Genomic DNA, 18,850 nt, shown 5'->3' with positions numbered 1-18,850 from the left:
GGGCAGACCACATAACATAACATAACATAACCGAATGTATTTGGCGACTGATTTTAGCAGTTTTTATTTTCTCACCTGACACATTTTGATTCATTAGAACATTATCCTAGTCACTCTGATTTTAAAAGTCTAATCACTGCTAATCAAACCAGCCAAGTTTCCTCCAGCTTGCTGTCCGGGACCCTGTTGTAGCAGTCCTCTGTATCATTCACCTCCTTCTCCTGCCATGTTAAGGGGGAATCTAACTCCACCATCTTGGGCTGCAGCTGGTAATGATAGCTAGAGGGCCACTAACAGGAATGTGGAGCAGGTGGGGAGTCATTTATGTCATAATGAGAAGATCATAGAGGTTGCAGAGGAGAATGGGGGCTACTATCTGCAGTGCAGGACACTGAAGTTGGAGTCTAGCAAATGCTTTTCTGTCTTTACCCCCCCCCCCCCCCCCCCCCCCCCAACACACACACACACACACACACACACGCCCCAGTATCAGCACTTATTTTCCAAATTTGTAACAGAACCACAGAAAATGCAAGTCCTCTTTAATTAAACCAATGAAATATAGCTTTAATAATGTGTTGCAGAGTTCTCCTTTGCACCACACAGGCCACTGGCACTTTCTAGACACAACTTATTCATTACAGAAATAATTATTCACAGAGCTTTCTTGTAGCAATAAACACATCACAAAATGTCTTCCTCGTCATCAGTTGCTTCAGGCATCGTGAAATCAAAGAAGATTAACTGAAACTAATGAATTATTGTGTGTTAATTTATTGTGAAATGACATCTTGCTTCATCTTGTGATAAAAAATGGAGGACTTAACAGTTATACACTACTCCCAATAACCAATGTTGCCCTGGGGGATCTCCTCTCAGATGTGGACCAGGGCATCACTGAGCTCCTAGACTGTCTGAGGTGTAACCTGGTGGTGTTGAATGTCCCAGAGGTGTTCTGTTGGATTTAGGCGAGCATGGAGGACAGACAATGGTATCAATTCCTTCATCCTCTGCACCAGGAGGAATCTATTATCCGCTGCACCAGTGTAGGGTCTGACAATGGGTCCAAGGTTTTCATCCCAATCCCTAATGGCATTAGCCTGTAGAGGTCAGTGGGCCACTGGGCTTATAAGTCCTTAGTCACACAGGCCTATAGGCTGGTTTTGGGGAAAAATGCATATACCCCGACTGGTTGGGGAGTGGCTGCTGGGTGAAAATTGGTTGCAAAGAGGGTACCACATCAAAAACCTCATTATCATTGCTTTGGTCACTTGCAGATTATCATGGTTGCATGGAGTTTGCATGGAAGATGAATTCTTGTCTGGAAACACTAACCACTGAGTAGTATTAGAACTTTGGGGGGGTGAGATACAACCCTGAAACACAGAACATTTGCCTTCAGAGTAAAAATTGTGCCTTACTGCTGAAACCAGCGTGTTTCAAATGGCACAACTTTTATTTTCAAGACAAATATATTCTCTGTTTCTGGAGGACTAATTTAGTTTTGACCTGATAATGATCCAGGATGAAAAAATAATTTGATCACTGAAGTTATATGATTGCTAAATTCATTGGCATTCATCATCAAGAAACAGTGTCTGTAGATTAAACATGAGTCAAGTAACTAATTTTTGAGAATTGAGCTAATGGCTCATATTTTAAATAAATAAATAAATTGAACTTGCTTCTAACGACAACTTTCTGTTGTAGCTCAGGCCCTGGAACGGATGATGAGTCCTACGGGTCCTAGCCCAAACCCAAATGTCCCATCTGAGTACTGCAGCACCATCCCCCCTTTGCAGCAGGCTCGTGCTGCTGGTACGCTAAACTCCCCGCCACCTACTGTCATGGTGCCTGTGTCTGTTCTGAAACACCCAAACAATGACAGTAAGATCACTCTTATAGACTACAAACTGTCTGTGCTTTGCTTTTCACTTGTATTCGTGAATGGTACCCCTCAAAACACTTCCTTTGTTTGTGTTATCAGGTTGTCCTCGTGAGCAAAAGCGTGTGTGGTTTGCTGATGGTATCTTGCCCAATGGAGAGGTGGCAGACACCACCAAGCTGTCTGTGGTGAGCCACAGGAACTCCCAGGACTTCAGTGCTGTCACCCCAGATGAGTCAACAGTAAGGCAATTGTCCACACAACTCACCTATCAGGGTCCTACCTTTTAAGACCTTTTCAACAAATACCTCAAATTACTATCTCTTGTTTTTGATCAAAAAGTTCTTAAGGTGATTAACAGACATTGTTTTCCCCATACAATGGGTGGGCTGCCTAGGTATACTAATGACTGCTAGGTTATATTTGAACACTCAATTAACAGTCGGAAAAATATCTGATGAGCCCATCAGTCGTGAAATTTCAGTCATGACTGTCCAAGTAGCCCCAGCCAGCTCTGCTCCTTCCCATCTCATGTTTTCCCAATGGCTCAATCGTTCAAGTTGCTGTTGTAGCACTATTATACATCATTCAACTGCTTGTATTTCTCAACCTGTGGTCCCACAGACTCCACTGCCAATGTGTTGGACTGCAGCTGGTGTTGCTGGTCCTTCTGCTCCATTGCGAGCTTCAGGGCCAGAGGTACCAGAAACTGTTTTGTGAAGTGAAAATAAGTGTTGCCGGCTGCAGTCCAAGCTTGTGGAGTTGGAAGTTTGTGCACATGATGAGAAACTCTCTGAAAAGGCAGCTGATTTATGTGTCACAGAGTACTGGCAACTTGGCACTTTCTAGTACTGCTACCATCACAGACAGAATCCAAATGTGTGGGAAACTCTAAAATACATATAAACATTTAATTACAATAAAAATAAGTAAATTAAACTTGGTGCAAATCAGTGTTAAATTAACTTACGCTCTTATTTCAGCCTGGATCACCTGGGTCAGAGACCGGAGTTGGCAGTTCATCTTCTCCTGAGGCTGCTGTGGCTGCAGAGGTAGTTTGCCCCCCAGTGTCTGGGCCTTGGGATTTTGCGTTGCTCTGTGGAATTGGTTCTTCAGTGAACAGAGTTCCCAGTCTGCTGCCAGACAATGAGGACGAGCTGCCTCCACTGCTCATTGCCACCGGAGAGGACGGAGGAGGAGGTATGTGTTTGACTTTTGTACATCTAGAACAGTAACTCAAGGTTAAAATCTCAAACTGTTAAAGCCAGTCTCTGCTGATGTCTTACTGTCGTGCCTGGCTAAGTCTCACACTGGCTTTGTTGTGAGGTACTTTAATAAATGCTCTGCTGTGTTTTCTGTTTAGATGTTTTGGTTGAGGAAAATCCTGCCCCATGCCAGGTTTTCCACTTACTGGAAGAAGGCGGACCCCGCCCTCTGACATTCATTCTTAATGCCAACCTGCTAGTCAATGTCAAACTGGTGACATGTGAGTGGAATATATCTCATATCCTCCAACCTTGTCTAATCTTTCAAGGCGTGTGAATCCTCACATGCCTTCCCACATATTAACTCTGTATTTTGTCTTCCAGACTCTGGCAGGGAATGCTGGTGTTTTGGCTCAAATGGGCTGCAGGCTCTGGGACAGAAGGAGTTGGTATTTCTGTTGGAGTGTTTGCCTCAAGAAAAAACAATTCCCAAAGACCTCTTCACACTATATCTTAGTGTTTACCAGGATGCCCAAAAAGGTAAGACAGCATATGCAACCCACTATTGTACCTTTTAATAAGTCATGAAGGATAAACAGAGTCATCATCTTGTGTTACAGGGAAGTTTTTGGAGGAGCTGGATAATGTGACTTTCACAAGCAGTTTCTTGGGCAGTAAGGATCACGCTGGAATGGTCTTCTTCTCTCCCACCTGTCAGTCCCTAGATGGCCTCACTCTCCCTTCACAGCCGTTCTTGTTTGGCCTGCTTATCCAGAAACTGGAGGTGCCCTGGGCCAAAGTCTTTCCCCTCAGACTGCTTTTGCGCCTTGGAGCTGAATATAACTGTATGTATCATTGTTTCATGGCTCTGTCTCACTCACTGGTGCTGTAGTTTCATATTGAAACTTTAGTAATTTTGTACTTTGATTTGGCCAAATTTTCTTTTTAGAGCTGCCATAATTGGCGTACTTAACTTTTGATAACCTGCACTTCTGCAACATTATGATCATTAGTTTCAGCAGTTTGAGTAAAAAATACCCCAAATTAGTAGTTCCACCTTCTCATTTGTAAAGATTAGCATCTTTTTTTGTTAGCAAGCTTGATGGTAAATTACATTTATTTAGGTTTTGGACTTTTGGACCAAAACGTTATTTGTAAATGGCAGTATCCATGCAAAATATATTTATGGATTATGCCATTATAAATTACAGTCTGCAACTTACTGACCAAACTGCATTTTGCTTTAGGAGAAAGACAAAGGAGAAACATTTTATTCTTTTCTGGTTTATTAGCATATAAAAAACAAACTGTTTTCTATATTTCAGCGTATCCCACCACACTGACGAGTATCCGTTGTCGGGACTCGGTGTATCGAGAGACAGGACACACCATCATGAATTTATTGGCTGTAAGTAGTGCAAGATAAAAATATTTATTTATAATTGGGATGCTAAGCAAAGTTTTGTCAGCGCTAATACAACATATGGTTCTGAACTCCACTGAAGCCACATTTTTAAGTAATGCAGACTTGTTATATTCATAGGTCTGTTTTTATTGTTGGGCTCTTCCAGAGTAGTTTTGTATGATTCACAGTTCAGAATAATCCTTGTTTATCTTATACTGGGTGAAACCTAATTTTTTTGGACAAAAATTCTATTTAAATTAGAATGGCTTACTCCAGCTTTGTGCATGGTTAAAGTAACACAGGAGTGTAATCACTAAATATTCTTCAGTTGTACTACTACAGAAAAATTCCAGTCATTTCTATGAATCCACAACAGCACAGAAACCCGTTGAGTTACTGTTGTTGACAATAACAGAATAAATCTAGCCGCTAAAAAGCAGGTTGATCATGTGGACCCTGCAGCACCGAACAGGAAGAGCATTATTGGAGCTTGGAAACAAAGCTCACTGGTGTTGAGTTCTGTGTCTCTCTGAAACAGAGAGACTGGCCTGTTTTAGGTTGATGGGTTTGGGAGACATGACTAGGGGTCTGTCTGTTATAAGGTCTATTATTTTATTTGCAGCTTTCTGTTATTTTAGTAATCGGTTATTCGATTGTCTCTCCCATCAATTAACTGAGTAATCAGATAAGAAATCACTTATTAATGAACAGTAATAAATATTCAAAACAGAAAAACACAGGTCTTTTAAAACGAACTTCTGCTTAGTTTCCATTTTAGAAATAGCAAAGTTTTTATTAGTTTAATAAAATGTTTAGTTCAAAAAACAAAAACCTTTTATTGTTTTTACGTGCTATATGAATATCTTATTTTTTAAAGGAAACATTTTTCTTAAAAATCCATATCCAAATAATCACTAGTGCAGTAATGTCAAATATAATAGGGTTTACATGCAACCTAAACTAATGCATTAAATAAAATAGCCTTTACTTTTTTTGTTACTTTACTGTTCTTACATTACTATAAAGCAGCAAAGAGTTCTGATAGTATTGTATTTCCTGGATAATTTGGGTTTGGCGTGGCTTTGTGTGTGTGACAGAGTATGTGATTTCTCCAATGAAGAAAAGCGAGCATATCGGCGTTCTGAGGTTTGCTCTGTGCTTTGCGATGGTGTAGATCCCAAAGTCAAGAGTGCTGCGGCCCACTTGAAAAACAGCAAATCCCATGTGACCCACTTACCACTGGGACACAAACTTCAATACAAGAGTAGTAAATTTAGGTCAGTCTGATAAGTAATATCACAAATTAACCACCTCCTATTACCAGTTTTAATTCACTTTCATCAATACATTTATATAAATGTGTAAATATGTATACTTGTAAGTAATTTCAAACTGAATTTCTGTTACTACTGTGACCCACCTGCGATACCCGGTGGGCTGTGGCCCACACTTTGGGAATCACTGGTGTGGATGTTAATAATTAATGTTAAGTTGGACACTGAATTATTATTCAGTGGCAGAGTTTTACGGGCCCATGTTTATTTTTACTAACCAGCTTTTTCCCAGCAAAGGTTTTAATGGTGCTCACAGTAACAAGCGCTGCTGTTTTGGACGCTAAAAACGGTTTAATTTCACTCCACCTGAGCTCACCGTCTCAGCTCCGCCTCGTTGCTCCTCTCCGTATGCGTAGACAGACTTTAGCTCCATGTTAAACTATGACATCATCACCATCAGCTGCTGCTGCTATCAGTGTTTTTGTCAAAAAACGGGGGATTGCATGCGTTTAATGTTGTAATATTTTTCATTCACACGCATGCTCCTAGACACATTTCTATTGCAGGTCTATTTTTAGTTGCACATGTGGTGAAACGCTCGCGTTTACACGCTCGATGACTGAGCGCTACAGAATTGTGGATTAAACAAAGCATAGAAGCAAAAAATGAGCTTTGAGGATTTTTTAAGTAATTGAGTTAATCAAGTTGCTTGATTAATCACTGCAGCCCTAGACAGGACTATGCACCAAAATCTGATATTCCCAGTAAAAACAGGTGAATGCATGTTAGTGACAGCAATTCTGGGCAATCTTGAAAAAAGCTGATTTGAAGATTTTGTAGACGTGGTTCAGATTCTATAAATGGTTCTCCTCCAGGATCTGAGGAACTACCAGTATAGCCTGTCAGCGGTGGAGGGCCTGAGGATCCACATGGAGATGGGTCACAGCTACATTGAGATTCCCAAAAGTAGATTCAATGAGGTAAGAGTGCCTTTGAGAAATTATTTTATAAAATAAGTTTATTTCCTTACAGTGAGTTAGAAAATCAATAATGCTCTGATACATCCGTTTTCACAGTAATGACTAAGAAACGAACAGCTTCACAAGTGTTTTGGTGCCCAAGTTTGATTTACTTGGTTTCAGTAGATGTTTGCTTCTTTATTTATAAATGCTTTGAATTAACATGTTGATAACATGGTAATCAAAGTGTAGAGAAGTCAAAACTACTACAGAACCCAACCAAATTTCTGAAGATCCTAGAAGCAGCACCTTGATTGGTTTGGGAATTAGTTGTTGTGATCCCCCTCTAACTGCATGCAGCAGACAACTGAAAAGAGCACAAAGTAAATTCTAACATCAGTTGGATGATCAGTACAAGATCGATTTTGCTTTACTTTAGTAACTACTGCATTTTGCATAATTTCCTGACATATGCTGAGAAATAATGTTGAGGCAAGCCATAGCAGGAAACTCTATGATTGGCTACTGAGTTTCTTATTTCTATAATGTTGTTTTAGGGCCGTTGTTTGCAAATAAGATGATCAATAAAAATAAATTGTGGTGGCTTAAGAGAGAGAACAATCCCTAATATGCCATTGGTAAATGTATTAATGAAGATGTAGTGAGCCCTATTTTGAGTGAACAACCAGACCACGATTTCCTCACAGTTTTTGAATTCTATCTAGAACAGGCCAAAATGAAACGGTGTATGTAAACATAAAAAATAAATTAAACCAAAAGTAGTTTAACAGCATTATCAAGACTGCTGAGAGGATCACCGGCACCCACCTCCCCAGACTAGAGGACATGTACAGGACCTGCTGCACCAGGCGGGTCACAGCCATAATCAGGGACAGCACACATCACATGGCTCTGCCTCTTCACCCCCCTGCCTTCTGGGAGGTGTTTACAGGACACTGTATGCCCGGACCTCAAGACTGAAAAACAGCTTTTACCACAGAGCTGTCACACTGATCGCACCAAACCCAACAGACAACCTCTTTGCACATCCACTGCATCACTTCAGCACTCAGTTGTAAATAAACCGTTTATTGCCATTTATACTGCCGCTTACTGTAAATCTTGCATCATACTACCTCTGCTCACTACAAATACCAGATCCTTATTTATCTTATTTATATTTCTTATTTCTATCTTGTATTTATTATTTCGGCACCTGGAGGATGGCTTCAATAAAATATCATTGTATCATGCAATGGCAGTAAAGATATCTTACACGTGTTGTACAGAAGTGGATATTTTTCTGTTTTCCAGGTGCAGAAGGTGGTAAATGCATCCAACGAACATGTGATCAGCATTGGAGCAAGTTTCAGCTCAGAGGCCGACTCTCACCTGGTGTGTTACCAGAATGAGGAGGGAAACTACCAAACCCAAGTCAACAGCATGCCTGGGAAGACCCGCACAGGTGAGTGTCTTCAGTAGTGCTCCTTTGCTCTGTCTTTGTTTAAAAAAAAAAACAAACAAACATTGGGGGCAAGCTGTTGAATCAATATCTCGGTCAGATAAAGTGTAGCTTATATATTTTGACTCTGTTATACACAAATAGCTAACCCTCCGGGGACATGTGTTTTGTGACAGTGACTGGGTCCAGTTTTGTGGTGTTCAATGGCGCACTGAAAGCCTCCTCAGGTTTCATTGCCAAGTCCAGCATTGTTGAAGGTAGTGTGACTGATTGTTGTCTCTGAAATACTTAGGGCAGTGCTGTTAGACTTGTGCTTGACTAGTTAATTCTTTTGTTGTTACCAGATGGGTTGATGGTGCAAATCCCTCCAGAGACTATGGAGTCTCTTCGCTCTGCCCTCAGGGAGCAGACGAACTTCCACATACCCTGCGGCAGGATTAATGATGAGCAGCTCAGAGAGAATGTGACTGTCCGCTGGGTGGACTGGAGTTCACCTGTCAACACAGGGTAACCACACAGTTATTTACACACTGTCCAGTGTGTTCACCAGTGACAGTATCTGATCATATTCTGGCCAAACCGCTGTTGTCACAAATCAATCTAAATCACTCTGAATAAAAGTCTGTCTAATGTGAATTTGTTTTCCTGCAGCAGAACTAGTGGAGTTGATGGAAGACCCCTCGATGGAGTGCATAGTGTGAGGATGCAGCAGGACACTGAGTTTGAGTTGGACAGTTGCACCATCAGATGCACTGAGGTAATTCTTCCTTCATCACATCCTTTGCTACTGTCTGACACCTTCCATAGGACTGGAAGGTGTCAGACAGCTGACAGTCCAAATGTGTGTGTGTGACCTGAGCTGAATTTCTCTGCAGGTTTTCTACCAGCTGAAGTCTCCTGACTGCAGCCTGGCATCTGTCCTGTCGTCCTGCAGTGTTTTTCAGAAGGAGATAGCTTTGGCAACCTGCAGCGCTCTCACTCCTCACCTTGCTGTTCTCACCTCCAACGGCATCAACTCGCTGTCACTGCGTGTCTCCACACAGGCTGACATGGTAAACGAGCAGTGATTCGGATTAATCTGATAATCGTATATTGATGATGACTGTATTTTAAAATGCAATACATCAATGTAGTGTCACTACTATTATGGTTACAGACTTTCTCACCACCTCCATACACTTGTGTTTTGAGTTTAAACAAAATTTTAAGTTTGAATTTGACTTGTAGCATAACTGCTGTTTTTTTGTTTTGTTTTTTAAAGACAGTTTTATTTGTATAACTCCAGTTAACAACAACAACAGTTGTGATAATATCTTTTGACTACTGTAACCGTGAAGTGAAAGTCGGTTACAGCCATATTTCTCCCCCTTCCTTTTTTTTTTTTTTTTTTCCCCCCTGCCTCAGGTGGAGTACCAGGCTGGTTCCAGAGGCAGTCTCCTCCCTCAGCGCTACATGAATGAGATGGACAGCGCTCTGATCCCTGTCATCCATGGAGATAGTGCGAGCGTGCCACAGACTGCCATGGACATGGAGTTCACTTTCTACATCACACATGCTATCGAATCCGCATGTAGACCATGACACACTCAAAATATTGGAGACAAAAAAAAAAAAAAATCCACTGCAATGGCTGTTGTGGCTGTTTTCAGGACAAAGCTGCTGTTTCAGGCAGGACAGCTGCTTGTGCACAGCTGGATCGGCAGCCAGCCACACAGGAAGATAAACAGTCCCACTCTGACGTTGGGGATTTAGAGGGATCCAAGCTGATCGGATGTTGGTTTTCTGTTACGAAGCCATTGCACTTTTGAGTGTTTCGTGTTCACCAAAGCTGCTTTAATACAAGAAGCCAAACACTAAAGGAATACAACAACATGACCAAAAGCAACCAAAAGATTCAAAGCGCTTTCCTTTGCTCTGCCTTCCAGACTCCCTGCTGGCCTCCGTTAGCACGGAGTACCTCAGTGAATGTTTCCCACAGACACTATGGAAGTGGCTCTCATTATTTTTACATCAAAACGAGGGACATCATTGAGCATCAAGAGGTGATCAGGTGCTACTGTAAGAGCCACTTCACATACATAGCTGACATGGCCTAAAAGCAGACAGTAGGCTGACTTTCTCTCAAGGTACTATGCTCATTTTACATGTTGGTTATGATGATACTGCGCAGGAGAACAATGGGCCTCGTGCAGGAACCTTTTTTTAACTTTGTCCTAGGGCTCGGCTATTGAATGAAATTTAATTTCAATTCCCATTTTACCTTTGAATGATTTATAAAAACTAAACCGTGTCTTTGACAGTGCACTGCTCTAAAGTACAGCTATCTACATGTCCCGCGTTTCTCACTGTTTAGCTCAGCTTGAGCCAGGATACTTAAAGGAGAGTCTTTGGTCAACAAGAGGAAATAAAACTCAGATGTGGGTGAACCTGTGAGACTGTTAAGGGTTGCCCTTGTGTCTGGATCACTCAGGGTCTCTTAGCGAGTCTGCTTTCTGCAACAAGTAACAGTTGGCTAACGGAGGCTTCGGCTCTCTGCCGCTTACCCTGTAACTGCCATGCAGGTCTCTTGGTGCACACAAGTCCACTGCTGCCTGAGGCTCTTTTTTCGCCTCTGTCTGCACCAACAGGCTCCTCACTCAGTATGGCAGGGACCAGTGATGCCAGTCTGGGCATTATGGTCCAAAACTCCCCATTAATTAGGACCCAGCTACCTACTGGAAGACCCTGGGTCTCTTACCACTCTCCCCTCTTTTTCATTTATTTATTTATTTTTAATTTGAAGTATATTTAAAGTTAATGATTATCCCCTGTTAGAAGAATAATTGAATTAATTATTTGCATGTGTTAAATTTGTGTGACACTTTGTGACAGAATCAGCAGTGCGGTTGACACCTAGACCTGCTGTGTTTGGTTACCTGTTCTGCTTTATTTGTGGGCTAGTTTTAATTAAGTCTTATACAAAAGAGTCATAATCATTAATTTTTACGCAACAACCTTACAAAGCTGAGAATGAATGACGTGTATAAGTTACTGGTTTTAAATATGCAAATAAAATTTCAGACCTTAAAGTAAAATGACATCAATGATGATGTTAAATCAAATTAAGATTTTTTTTTTAAATTTTAGTCAAAGAAACATTCGACTTTGGAAAAATCAGAAAATGTGCACGTGAATTAAGCGACAGGTCAAGAACACACATGAATTTCACATGACAGAAGTACAGAATAAAACTCATTCAGGGGAGGCAGCCTCAAGTGTAGGTGGCCAAGTGTAGATGACACTTCTTACGCAGTCATCCTCTCACCTGAAAGCAGCTGAAAAAACTATTCTGAGCCCAGATTGTACAATAACAGCAACAATAATGAAGGATGTTTCCCTGCATGAGGCCCAGCGGGTGTCAGTAACACAGTTGGAGTCGGCCATCTGGAACTTCACTTTTTAGAAACAGGCAGGTATATTTTCTGCAGGGTTGGCCTACTGACCTTGATGAAACTACAGCACTATGTGGCTAATACTATTATAACAGGTGGAGGTGAGGGGTTAAACATTCCCTCGTAGTTGAACTTGTCCTTCTTGACGGGACTTCAAGTGAGTAGCTGACGTTACATCCGCTCATTAATGAGCTTACAGGTGTAGCTCTTCTCAAAGCTTTAGTTTCTTTTTCTGTCATCCTGCTGGCGCCAAATTACCCAACAGTATGTTTGTCTTATAATGTTCCCATTTATTATTGGACATCATCTTTATAAAAAGTTGAAAAAAAAATAAAATGTCACTCCAACCCAGGATTTATTTCCCCGAAGGAGCTAGAGGTTTGTTTAGAAAAGAGGATGTAATATCAGCTGTAATACACTCCAAACTGGATTAAAATGTCTAACCAGAGGAGCTAATCTCACTTAGAGAATTGTGAATTCCAGCCAGTGGGGTTAAAGGATGATTTTCATTATCTTTAATCACTCTTATTTTGATCAAGTTGCTGTTTAAATGCTGATGGCTTTTTGCCAGCTCTAACTTAAAATACCAATGATTTCTTTCTTTAAGATATTTTACATCATCTGTTTGAGTCTGTTATATGATCAGTTTTTGCACAGCTAATGAGAACTTTTGCAAGTCATCTCACAACTTTTATGAGTTTAAAAAAATGAAGTTGAATCTTTTTTAGGATATTATTAGATGAGAAGATTGATTGCACTGCCATCAAGTCAGTATTATAGACTGTATATAAAAGAGAGACTACAGCGACGTCGCCAATTGATTAGGTAGGGCTCAAGGTGCGAGTTTTCACTGTCAGCGTCTCTGTGTTTTGATGGTTGGATCTGACTGAAACCGAGGGACGCTGTGCGCTCACTGGGCGGCGACTTGTGATTGAAGTTGAAAGCCAGTAAGAATATGCTGGGTAATCCTCCTTTCTGACTAATAATGATCAGAAATTGCAAACTTAATTGCATATTCTATTCAATATGAATTGAAACAAGCAATTAAGACCATAAAGTCATCAGCAAAGTGTTTAATGAAATTTTCCTTCCTGTACAACTGGATTACTTTTTGCAACCAGAGGGGTCGCCCCCTGCTGGCCATTTATAGGGATGCAGGGTTAAGGCACTTCTATGCTGGTTTCATTTTACAAGCCCCGAAGCTACCTCTACATTTTATATATTTTATGTTCAGGAGATGGCTTAGCTTAGTTTAGTGTGAAAGCTGGAATTGGGTGAAACGGGTGACCCTTCAAAGCTGACAAATAATTTCGGTATATTTGTGGCTGTGATGCGTCGATTTTTTTTTTGGCATGCATGGGTAGATCACCTCAATCTTTATCTGCTTATATCAGCCTTATTGGCTGCCACTGACTAGTTGGCAGATTCAATGACATTTAACGATAGTAATGGTACATATCTGTATTAATTCTATGTATATAGACAATGTGAAGAAGAGCTGAAAGACTTAAAATGATTGGTTATTTTGTTATAATGAAGATTTCTTTGTTTCTGTTGCACAAAAGGCAGAATATCAAAAAACTAAATTTCAGTTGTCAGCTGAATTTTTTTTTTTTTTAATATTGGTATTGGCCCAGCTTTTCACAACTGGTGCATCTCTATTGTCTGTTCCTTTAAGACAGCCAGTTCCTGTTCATTGTTTCAATTTCATTGCTAATATTGGTGCACTTCATATAGTACTATAGCTACACTACATACTGACTATTATGTACATTAGGACATGATAGTGTTGTCTCAAATCAACACGTCAGGTTGTGCTCTTAAAGAAAATGTTTGACTCTGGTTAACTCACACTGGCTACAGCATTTCTCGTTCTGCCTCTGACCTTGCAGACAGTGAAGGTGACAATTTGCAAACCAAACCACAGCTCGTAAAGTGTGTAATTTTATGTTGAATACCTGGGGGGGAAATCTGTTGCCAGCTATCATAGCTATTATCACTGCAGTTTATGATTATCCTCCTCCTGCTGGCTGAAACATGTTTGATGGGCCAAGATCCTGGCCATTGAAGGCCATGATGGTTACATATTTGACCGTTATGAGTACACAATCTCTCCATGTAGCTACATTTCGTAATGGGAACACATTTATGCGCTCAGTGAAGTGTTTAAACGTGGAAGAAAGTGAACTGAGACACAACTTTGGTTTCCGGTCTAAATGCAAGTCTCAGCTAGCAGGTTTGTGTCTTTAGCTTAATAATTACTAGAGCGATATGAGGGTGGTATCAATCTTCTCATCCAACTTTGGTCCAGAAGGCAAAAAAAGCTCATTTCCCCAGTTTATTCTTTGGAGTGGGAATTGTCTTACCACAGTGAAAAGCTTTAGACTGGGTTCATATTTTAGCATTATTTAATGTTTATAACAGCTTTAAGGCACTTTAGAAGTATCAGTGTACTAATGTGTTGGTTTGATGTGACCAGTCAACAGATGGACCATGGCTCCTGGGTTTATTTGATCTTTCTAGCTTAGAACTGCCAGTTCTCTCTGAAGAGTGGCTAGAGGTCTTCTGGTTATAATAAATGCTTCTACCTTCAGTACAGAGAGGTTATGTCCCTGTAAAATGCGTTCACTTTGCTTGCACTGTTTGTAGGTGCTCTGTGCAGTCCCCGTTTATCCAAGGCTAGGTCTCCATTTTCTTTTTGTTTTTGGGGCAAAGTGCATTGTTTCACATCTCATCTCACTTTTCAGTCAGGAATCTTTCCAGATGTATTGAAGATATCCTGTATGCATAGAGATTGTATCAGATGTTGTGCATTTTGTTTGTTTTTAATTATTACAGAGTTATTTTTGGAAATGTTGGTATCAATGGGGGGGACGGGGACATAAGAGTCAATATTTTTGATAGGGAGTAAGCTACATTCATTTTGCAGTTTGCGTAGCGAGCTGTGTGAGAGGGGAAACAAATCCAGAAATGAATTGTGGAAAATATTTAGTCCCAAAATACAGGAAGCGCTTTAGTTTGACATGAATGCTCCGGTGAAAATCTGAAGACTGAGTTCAGTTGTGAACTCTTCTGTAACTCATGCTCTAATTCTTAGCAACTTCATAATAAATCTGTTGGAATACAACAACAACTCAGTTACTACAAATATGTTCTAACTTGTAAGCCTCCAGATTTAATTTGCAGTCTTCTGGGTGTATGAAGGTTTATATACAGTTTGCTTTTTTTTTTTTTTTTTAATCCCTGAAATCTGCAGGTTGTTCATTTTTCTCCATGTGAGAGATGTTTATTAAACACTAGAAAGGTAAACTTTAAATTACACTTATATACAACTAATCTTCAGCAGATTATGCTTCCTGCTATCATAATAGGCTGCTGGTCCAAAGATTTAGATCTGATATAAATCTGACCTGTAGGAAACCTACTCACATCCAATGTATGCAATGGACACATGTAAAGTAATGTAGACTCAGTCTTTTCTTCTTTTTTTTTAAGATGCAAACTTATATAAGCAAAATTCCTATTTATGTCTTTTTAATACAGAAGTTGTGAATAACTTACCAAACTCTGCCCTAGGTTTAGTAGAGTTTGGATCTGGCCTGTCTTAGGTCAAAGGTCAGGTCTCTATTCCACATAACCCAGAGGACCTCTAATATGAGGAAATGTTAATTTACATGTGATCACTGATTACTTTGCCATCTAAACATAACATAATCTTAATTTTTATCAGTGCTGGACTTTTCCTGTAGCAGAGTTTAAATGTTGCCCTCAGAGAACAAAAGAAATCCGTCATGTAAAACCGCCAGAACTGTACAGCTGATAATCTGTTATCTGTTTTCCCGGATGATCGAGTCTGAATCTGTATTCCAGGAGTTTCTTTGCTAAATTCCAACTCCATTTTAATCAGAGGCTCATGAAAACTTCCAACTTTCCACCTTGAAGCCATATTTGTTTCTTTATGGTGGGTCAGCTCATGTTTTTTAAAAAGTCATTATCATGATGATGGTGATGATGGAGTCATTTTGAAGGGAAACATTTTGACTTTTGATTCTCAGCAGAAAGCAGGTGTGGCGTGGTGGCGACAGGTGGATTGTTATATTTATACTGCTGTGCAAATAACTCCGAAACTTCAGGCAATGATTGATGTAAATCTTACTGATTTTTACACCTTTTGTCTCCATTACTGGCTTTGGATTGTGGAAGAACCTATTTTCAGTAAACTTATTCAAATTTTTTTCTTTCTAGGGTGATTAAAACAACCTTCCACTATGTCAAAATGAGAAGTATTGTTTGTGTAAGTCATATATTTATTCATAACACCAGCTTTATTTTGGGGACCCTGGGGTCTGGGTCCTAACCAGTTTTTGAATAGCCTGTGTATTTAAAGAATAAAATTAATTTTATGGGGAAAAAAAAGCTGCCTGTTATTTTCTTTACTAGAATTAAAAAAAAGTACTTTGAGATTTCACTTTCCAGGAACAGGATGAGTACTGTCAGAGCCCTAGAACATGACCTCCAGCATGTGAATGCCTCTGACTTAATGAGGGTGGCCTGAGAGCCTGATGTCCTCTAGTGGGCCCTGTGCTCACTGCCCGGCACCATGGAGCCCATTTGGCAGTTACGAACAATGCCTGTAACATTGTTCATCATAACCAGTTTGGTGTGGGTCAGTGATGGTCTGAGGTGGCATATCTATGGCACAGAACTCTACAAGCTAGGCAACGACACCCTGACTGCCATTAGGTATCGGAATGAAATTCTTGGATCCATTGTGTGGGTGGCTGTAGTTCAGGAGGTAGAGCAGGTCACCTACTAATAGGAAGGTTGGTGGTTTGATCCCTGGCTGCTGCAGTCTGCATGCCCAAGGATACTGTGGCAAGATACTGAACCCCGAGTTGCTCTCTGGAGATTTGTCAGAGTGTGAATGTTAGATAAAAAGCACTTAAGCATAGAAGAAAGTGCTTGTGTGAATGAGACATGTTGTATAAAGCACTATATAAGAACCAGTCCGTTTACCACTGTTAGTGCAGTGGGCCCTGGGATCTTCCTGGTGCATGACAGTGCACAGCCTCATGTGGCGAGAGTATGCAGACCGCCCCTGGAGGATGAAGGAATTGATACCACTAACTGGCCCCCACGCTCGCCTGACTTAAATGCAATAGAACACCTCTGGGACATTATGTTTCAGTCCATCTGACGCTGCCAGGTTGCACGTCTGACTGTCCAGGAGTCTGGATGGCTGTAGCTTAAGAGGTAGTGCAGTCCACCCACTGGTCGGCAGTTCAATTCCTGGCTACTCCAGGCTGCATACCAATGTATCCTTGGGCAAGATAGTAAACCCCAAATTGCTCTCCGATGCAGTGTGAATGTTAGATAATAAAAGCACTTAGCTTAGTTAATCATGGAAGTGCTTGTGTGAATGGGGTGAATGTAAACATGTTGTTTAACCTGTTAACTGTTTAAGCGCTTTGAGTGCTCAAACGGAGTAGAAAAGCGCTATATAAGAACTAGTCCATTTACCATTTGGCCCAGATCAGAAAGGAGATCCCCCGGGATACCATATGTTGTCTCATTAGGAGCATGCCCTGACGTTGTCTGTCAGGCATGCATACAAGCACATGGGGGCCATACAAACTAATGAGTACCATTTTGAGTTGCTGCAATGAAATTTTGACAGTGGACTAGCCTGCTGCATCAGACTTCCTTTCATTCCTAACCTATTACCCAGTCCATATCAGTATAGATATCCTACATGGATTTTTTTTTTCCCAATTTCATTTTCTTGAGCAGTGTATTTTAAGGGTGATTATATAATTTATCCACAAATCTCCATTAACTGCTTTGTAATTATGTTGGAAAATGGCAAAAATCAGTGCCAGAGATGCCAGCAGGATCAACAAACTGATTCGCAAGGCTGGAACCATCACTGGTCAGAATTTGGAGGCGTTTCAGTCGGTGAGGGACAGCAGGTCACTGAACAAACTGCTCTCCATCCATCTCACCCAGACTGATTCAACCTTGCTGCCATAAAGAACATTTCAGGAATGAGTTCCCTATCAAACTATATGATAACTCTTCTTTCTGTGACAAGTAAACACACCTGTCAGGACACAAGATCCCACACATATTTCTGTATTATATCCTCTTACAGCTGTCTTTCAGGTTCCTAGTGCAGATTTTATTTATTAATTCAAATTATTAATGCACAATGTCAGTCTTACAATTACTCTTCTTTACCAACATTTCTATATTTTATTTATTTTGTTTTCATCACTGCTGTGTATGTATAGTTTTGCACACTCTGCTTGTGGCACTTCTACTGCTTCTTGCTGCTGTAACATAATTTCCCTTGCGGGATCAATAAAGTATTTCTCTTCTCTTAACAGAGTTTATCAAGATGCCACATTTTCAATTTTCATATGTATATAGCACCTTTAAAGATAAATATTGCAAAGTGTTTCACAGTAAAAATGCTAGAACATCGGAACAAAAAATGACCCAACAGCAAGTCTGAAAAGATGAGTTTTAGCTGCTTTGTGAAAGAAATCACTGAGTCCACAGATCTCAGGCTCAGTGGGAGAGACTTCCTTTCTGTTGACCACTGCTGCAATTCGGCATTCTGTAATTAAAAGGCATAAATAACAGTTTCCAGTGCAGACCATGACACTTTGGAACTCAACTTGGCAATATTTCTTAAGTGATAAAAGTAAGAGTGAACTAGATGTTTAACATGAGCATGCAAAGTGAAGGCTGAGTCAAAGTTACCTCAAGGTTTCTGATAGAAGATTTAGCAAATCTGTCAGGACAACAAGGACGTATGTTTTCTCTTTACTAAGTTGGAGAAAATTATCAGACATCCACCTTTTAGAATCTAAGCACCTAAGCAAGATCTCAGCTTAAAAACGTCTTGGTGCTCAAAAGAGATCCATAACTGCCTGTTAACTATGCCACATCGTAGGAACAGCTCCAAAGCAGACCCCTGTACACCCAGCCAGTATCTCAGTGTAATGTGAGGGTCACCAGTATCAAACGCGTTTTAGCAAAACTCCTAACTTACATTTGTAGATCACATAAAACTGCATGGTTTACACAAGACAGTACACAGATATACAACAAAACAGAGACAAAGAAAAAAAATAGCAGATTGGATTTACAGAATAGAAATGTGTTTAGTCTCTGCTTAAAAACCCCTGAAACCTTCAAGGTGCTTATAAATTACCCCCCCCCCC

At 40.4% G+C, this 18,850-nt stretch overlaps 1 protein-coding gene across 2 annotated transcripts in view; it reads left to right on the top strand.

The window, feature by feature from the left end:
* Positions 1 to 16,037, top strand: part of zfyve16 (zinc finger, FYVE domain containing 16) — a 31,720-nt gene extending 15,683 nt beyond the window's left edge. The window contains exons 5-18 of one of the 2 annotated variants that reach the window (XM_030742215.1): positions 1,711 to 1,887; positions 1,988 to 2,127; positions 2,869 to 3,085; positions 3,249 to 3,371; positions 3,475 to 3,630; positions 3,711 to 3,935; positions 4,416 to 4,498; positions 6,645 to 6,749; positions 8,043 to 8,193; positions 8,367 to 8,447; positions 8,535 to 8,697; positions 8,845 to 8,947; positions 9,066 to 9,242; positions 9,595 to 16,037. In XM_030742215.1, the coding sequence (XP_030598075.1) occupies positions 1,711 to 1,887; positions 1,988 to 2,127; positions 2,869 to 3,085; positions 3,249 to 3,371; positions 3,475 to 3,630; positions 3,711 to 3,935; positions 4,416 to 4,498; positions 6,645 to 6,749; positions 8,043 to 8,193; positions 8,367 to 8,447; positions 8,535 to 8,697; positions 8,845 to 8,947; positions 9,066 to 9,242; positions 9,595 to 9,771 (2,078 nt within the window). In that variant the 3' untranslated portion in view covers positions 9,772 to 16,037. Of the gene's footprint in view, positions 1 to 1,710; positions 1,888 to 1,987; positions 2,128 to 2,868; positions 3,086 to 3,248; positions 3,372 to 3,474; positions 3,631 to 3,710; positions 3,936 to 4,415; positions 4,499 to 6,644; positions 6,750 to 8,042; positions 8,194 to 8,366; positions 8,448 to 8,534; positions 8,698 to 8,841; positions 8,948 to 9,065; positions 9,243 to 9,594 lie in introns of both variants that reach the window. The other variant, XM_030742214.1, reaches the window with a different exon arrangement.
* The last annotated feature ends 2,813 nt before the right edge of the window (positions 16,038 to 18,850 follow it).

Source organism: Archocentrus centrarchus, chromosome 12 (genome assembly GCF_007364275.1).
Source record: "Archocentrus centrarchus isolate MPI-CPG fArcCen1 chromosome 12, fArcCen1, whole genome shotgun sequence".
Classification (NCBI taxonomy): domain Eukaryota; kingdom Metazoa; phylum Chordata; class Actinopteri; order Cichliformes; family Cichlidae; genus Archocentrus; species Archocentrus centrarchus.
Note: the sequence above shows the minus strand (reverse complement) of the source record. Positions and strands in the feature narration are given on the sequence as shown.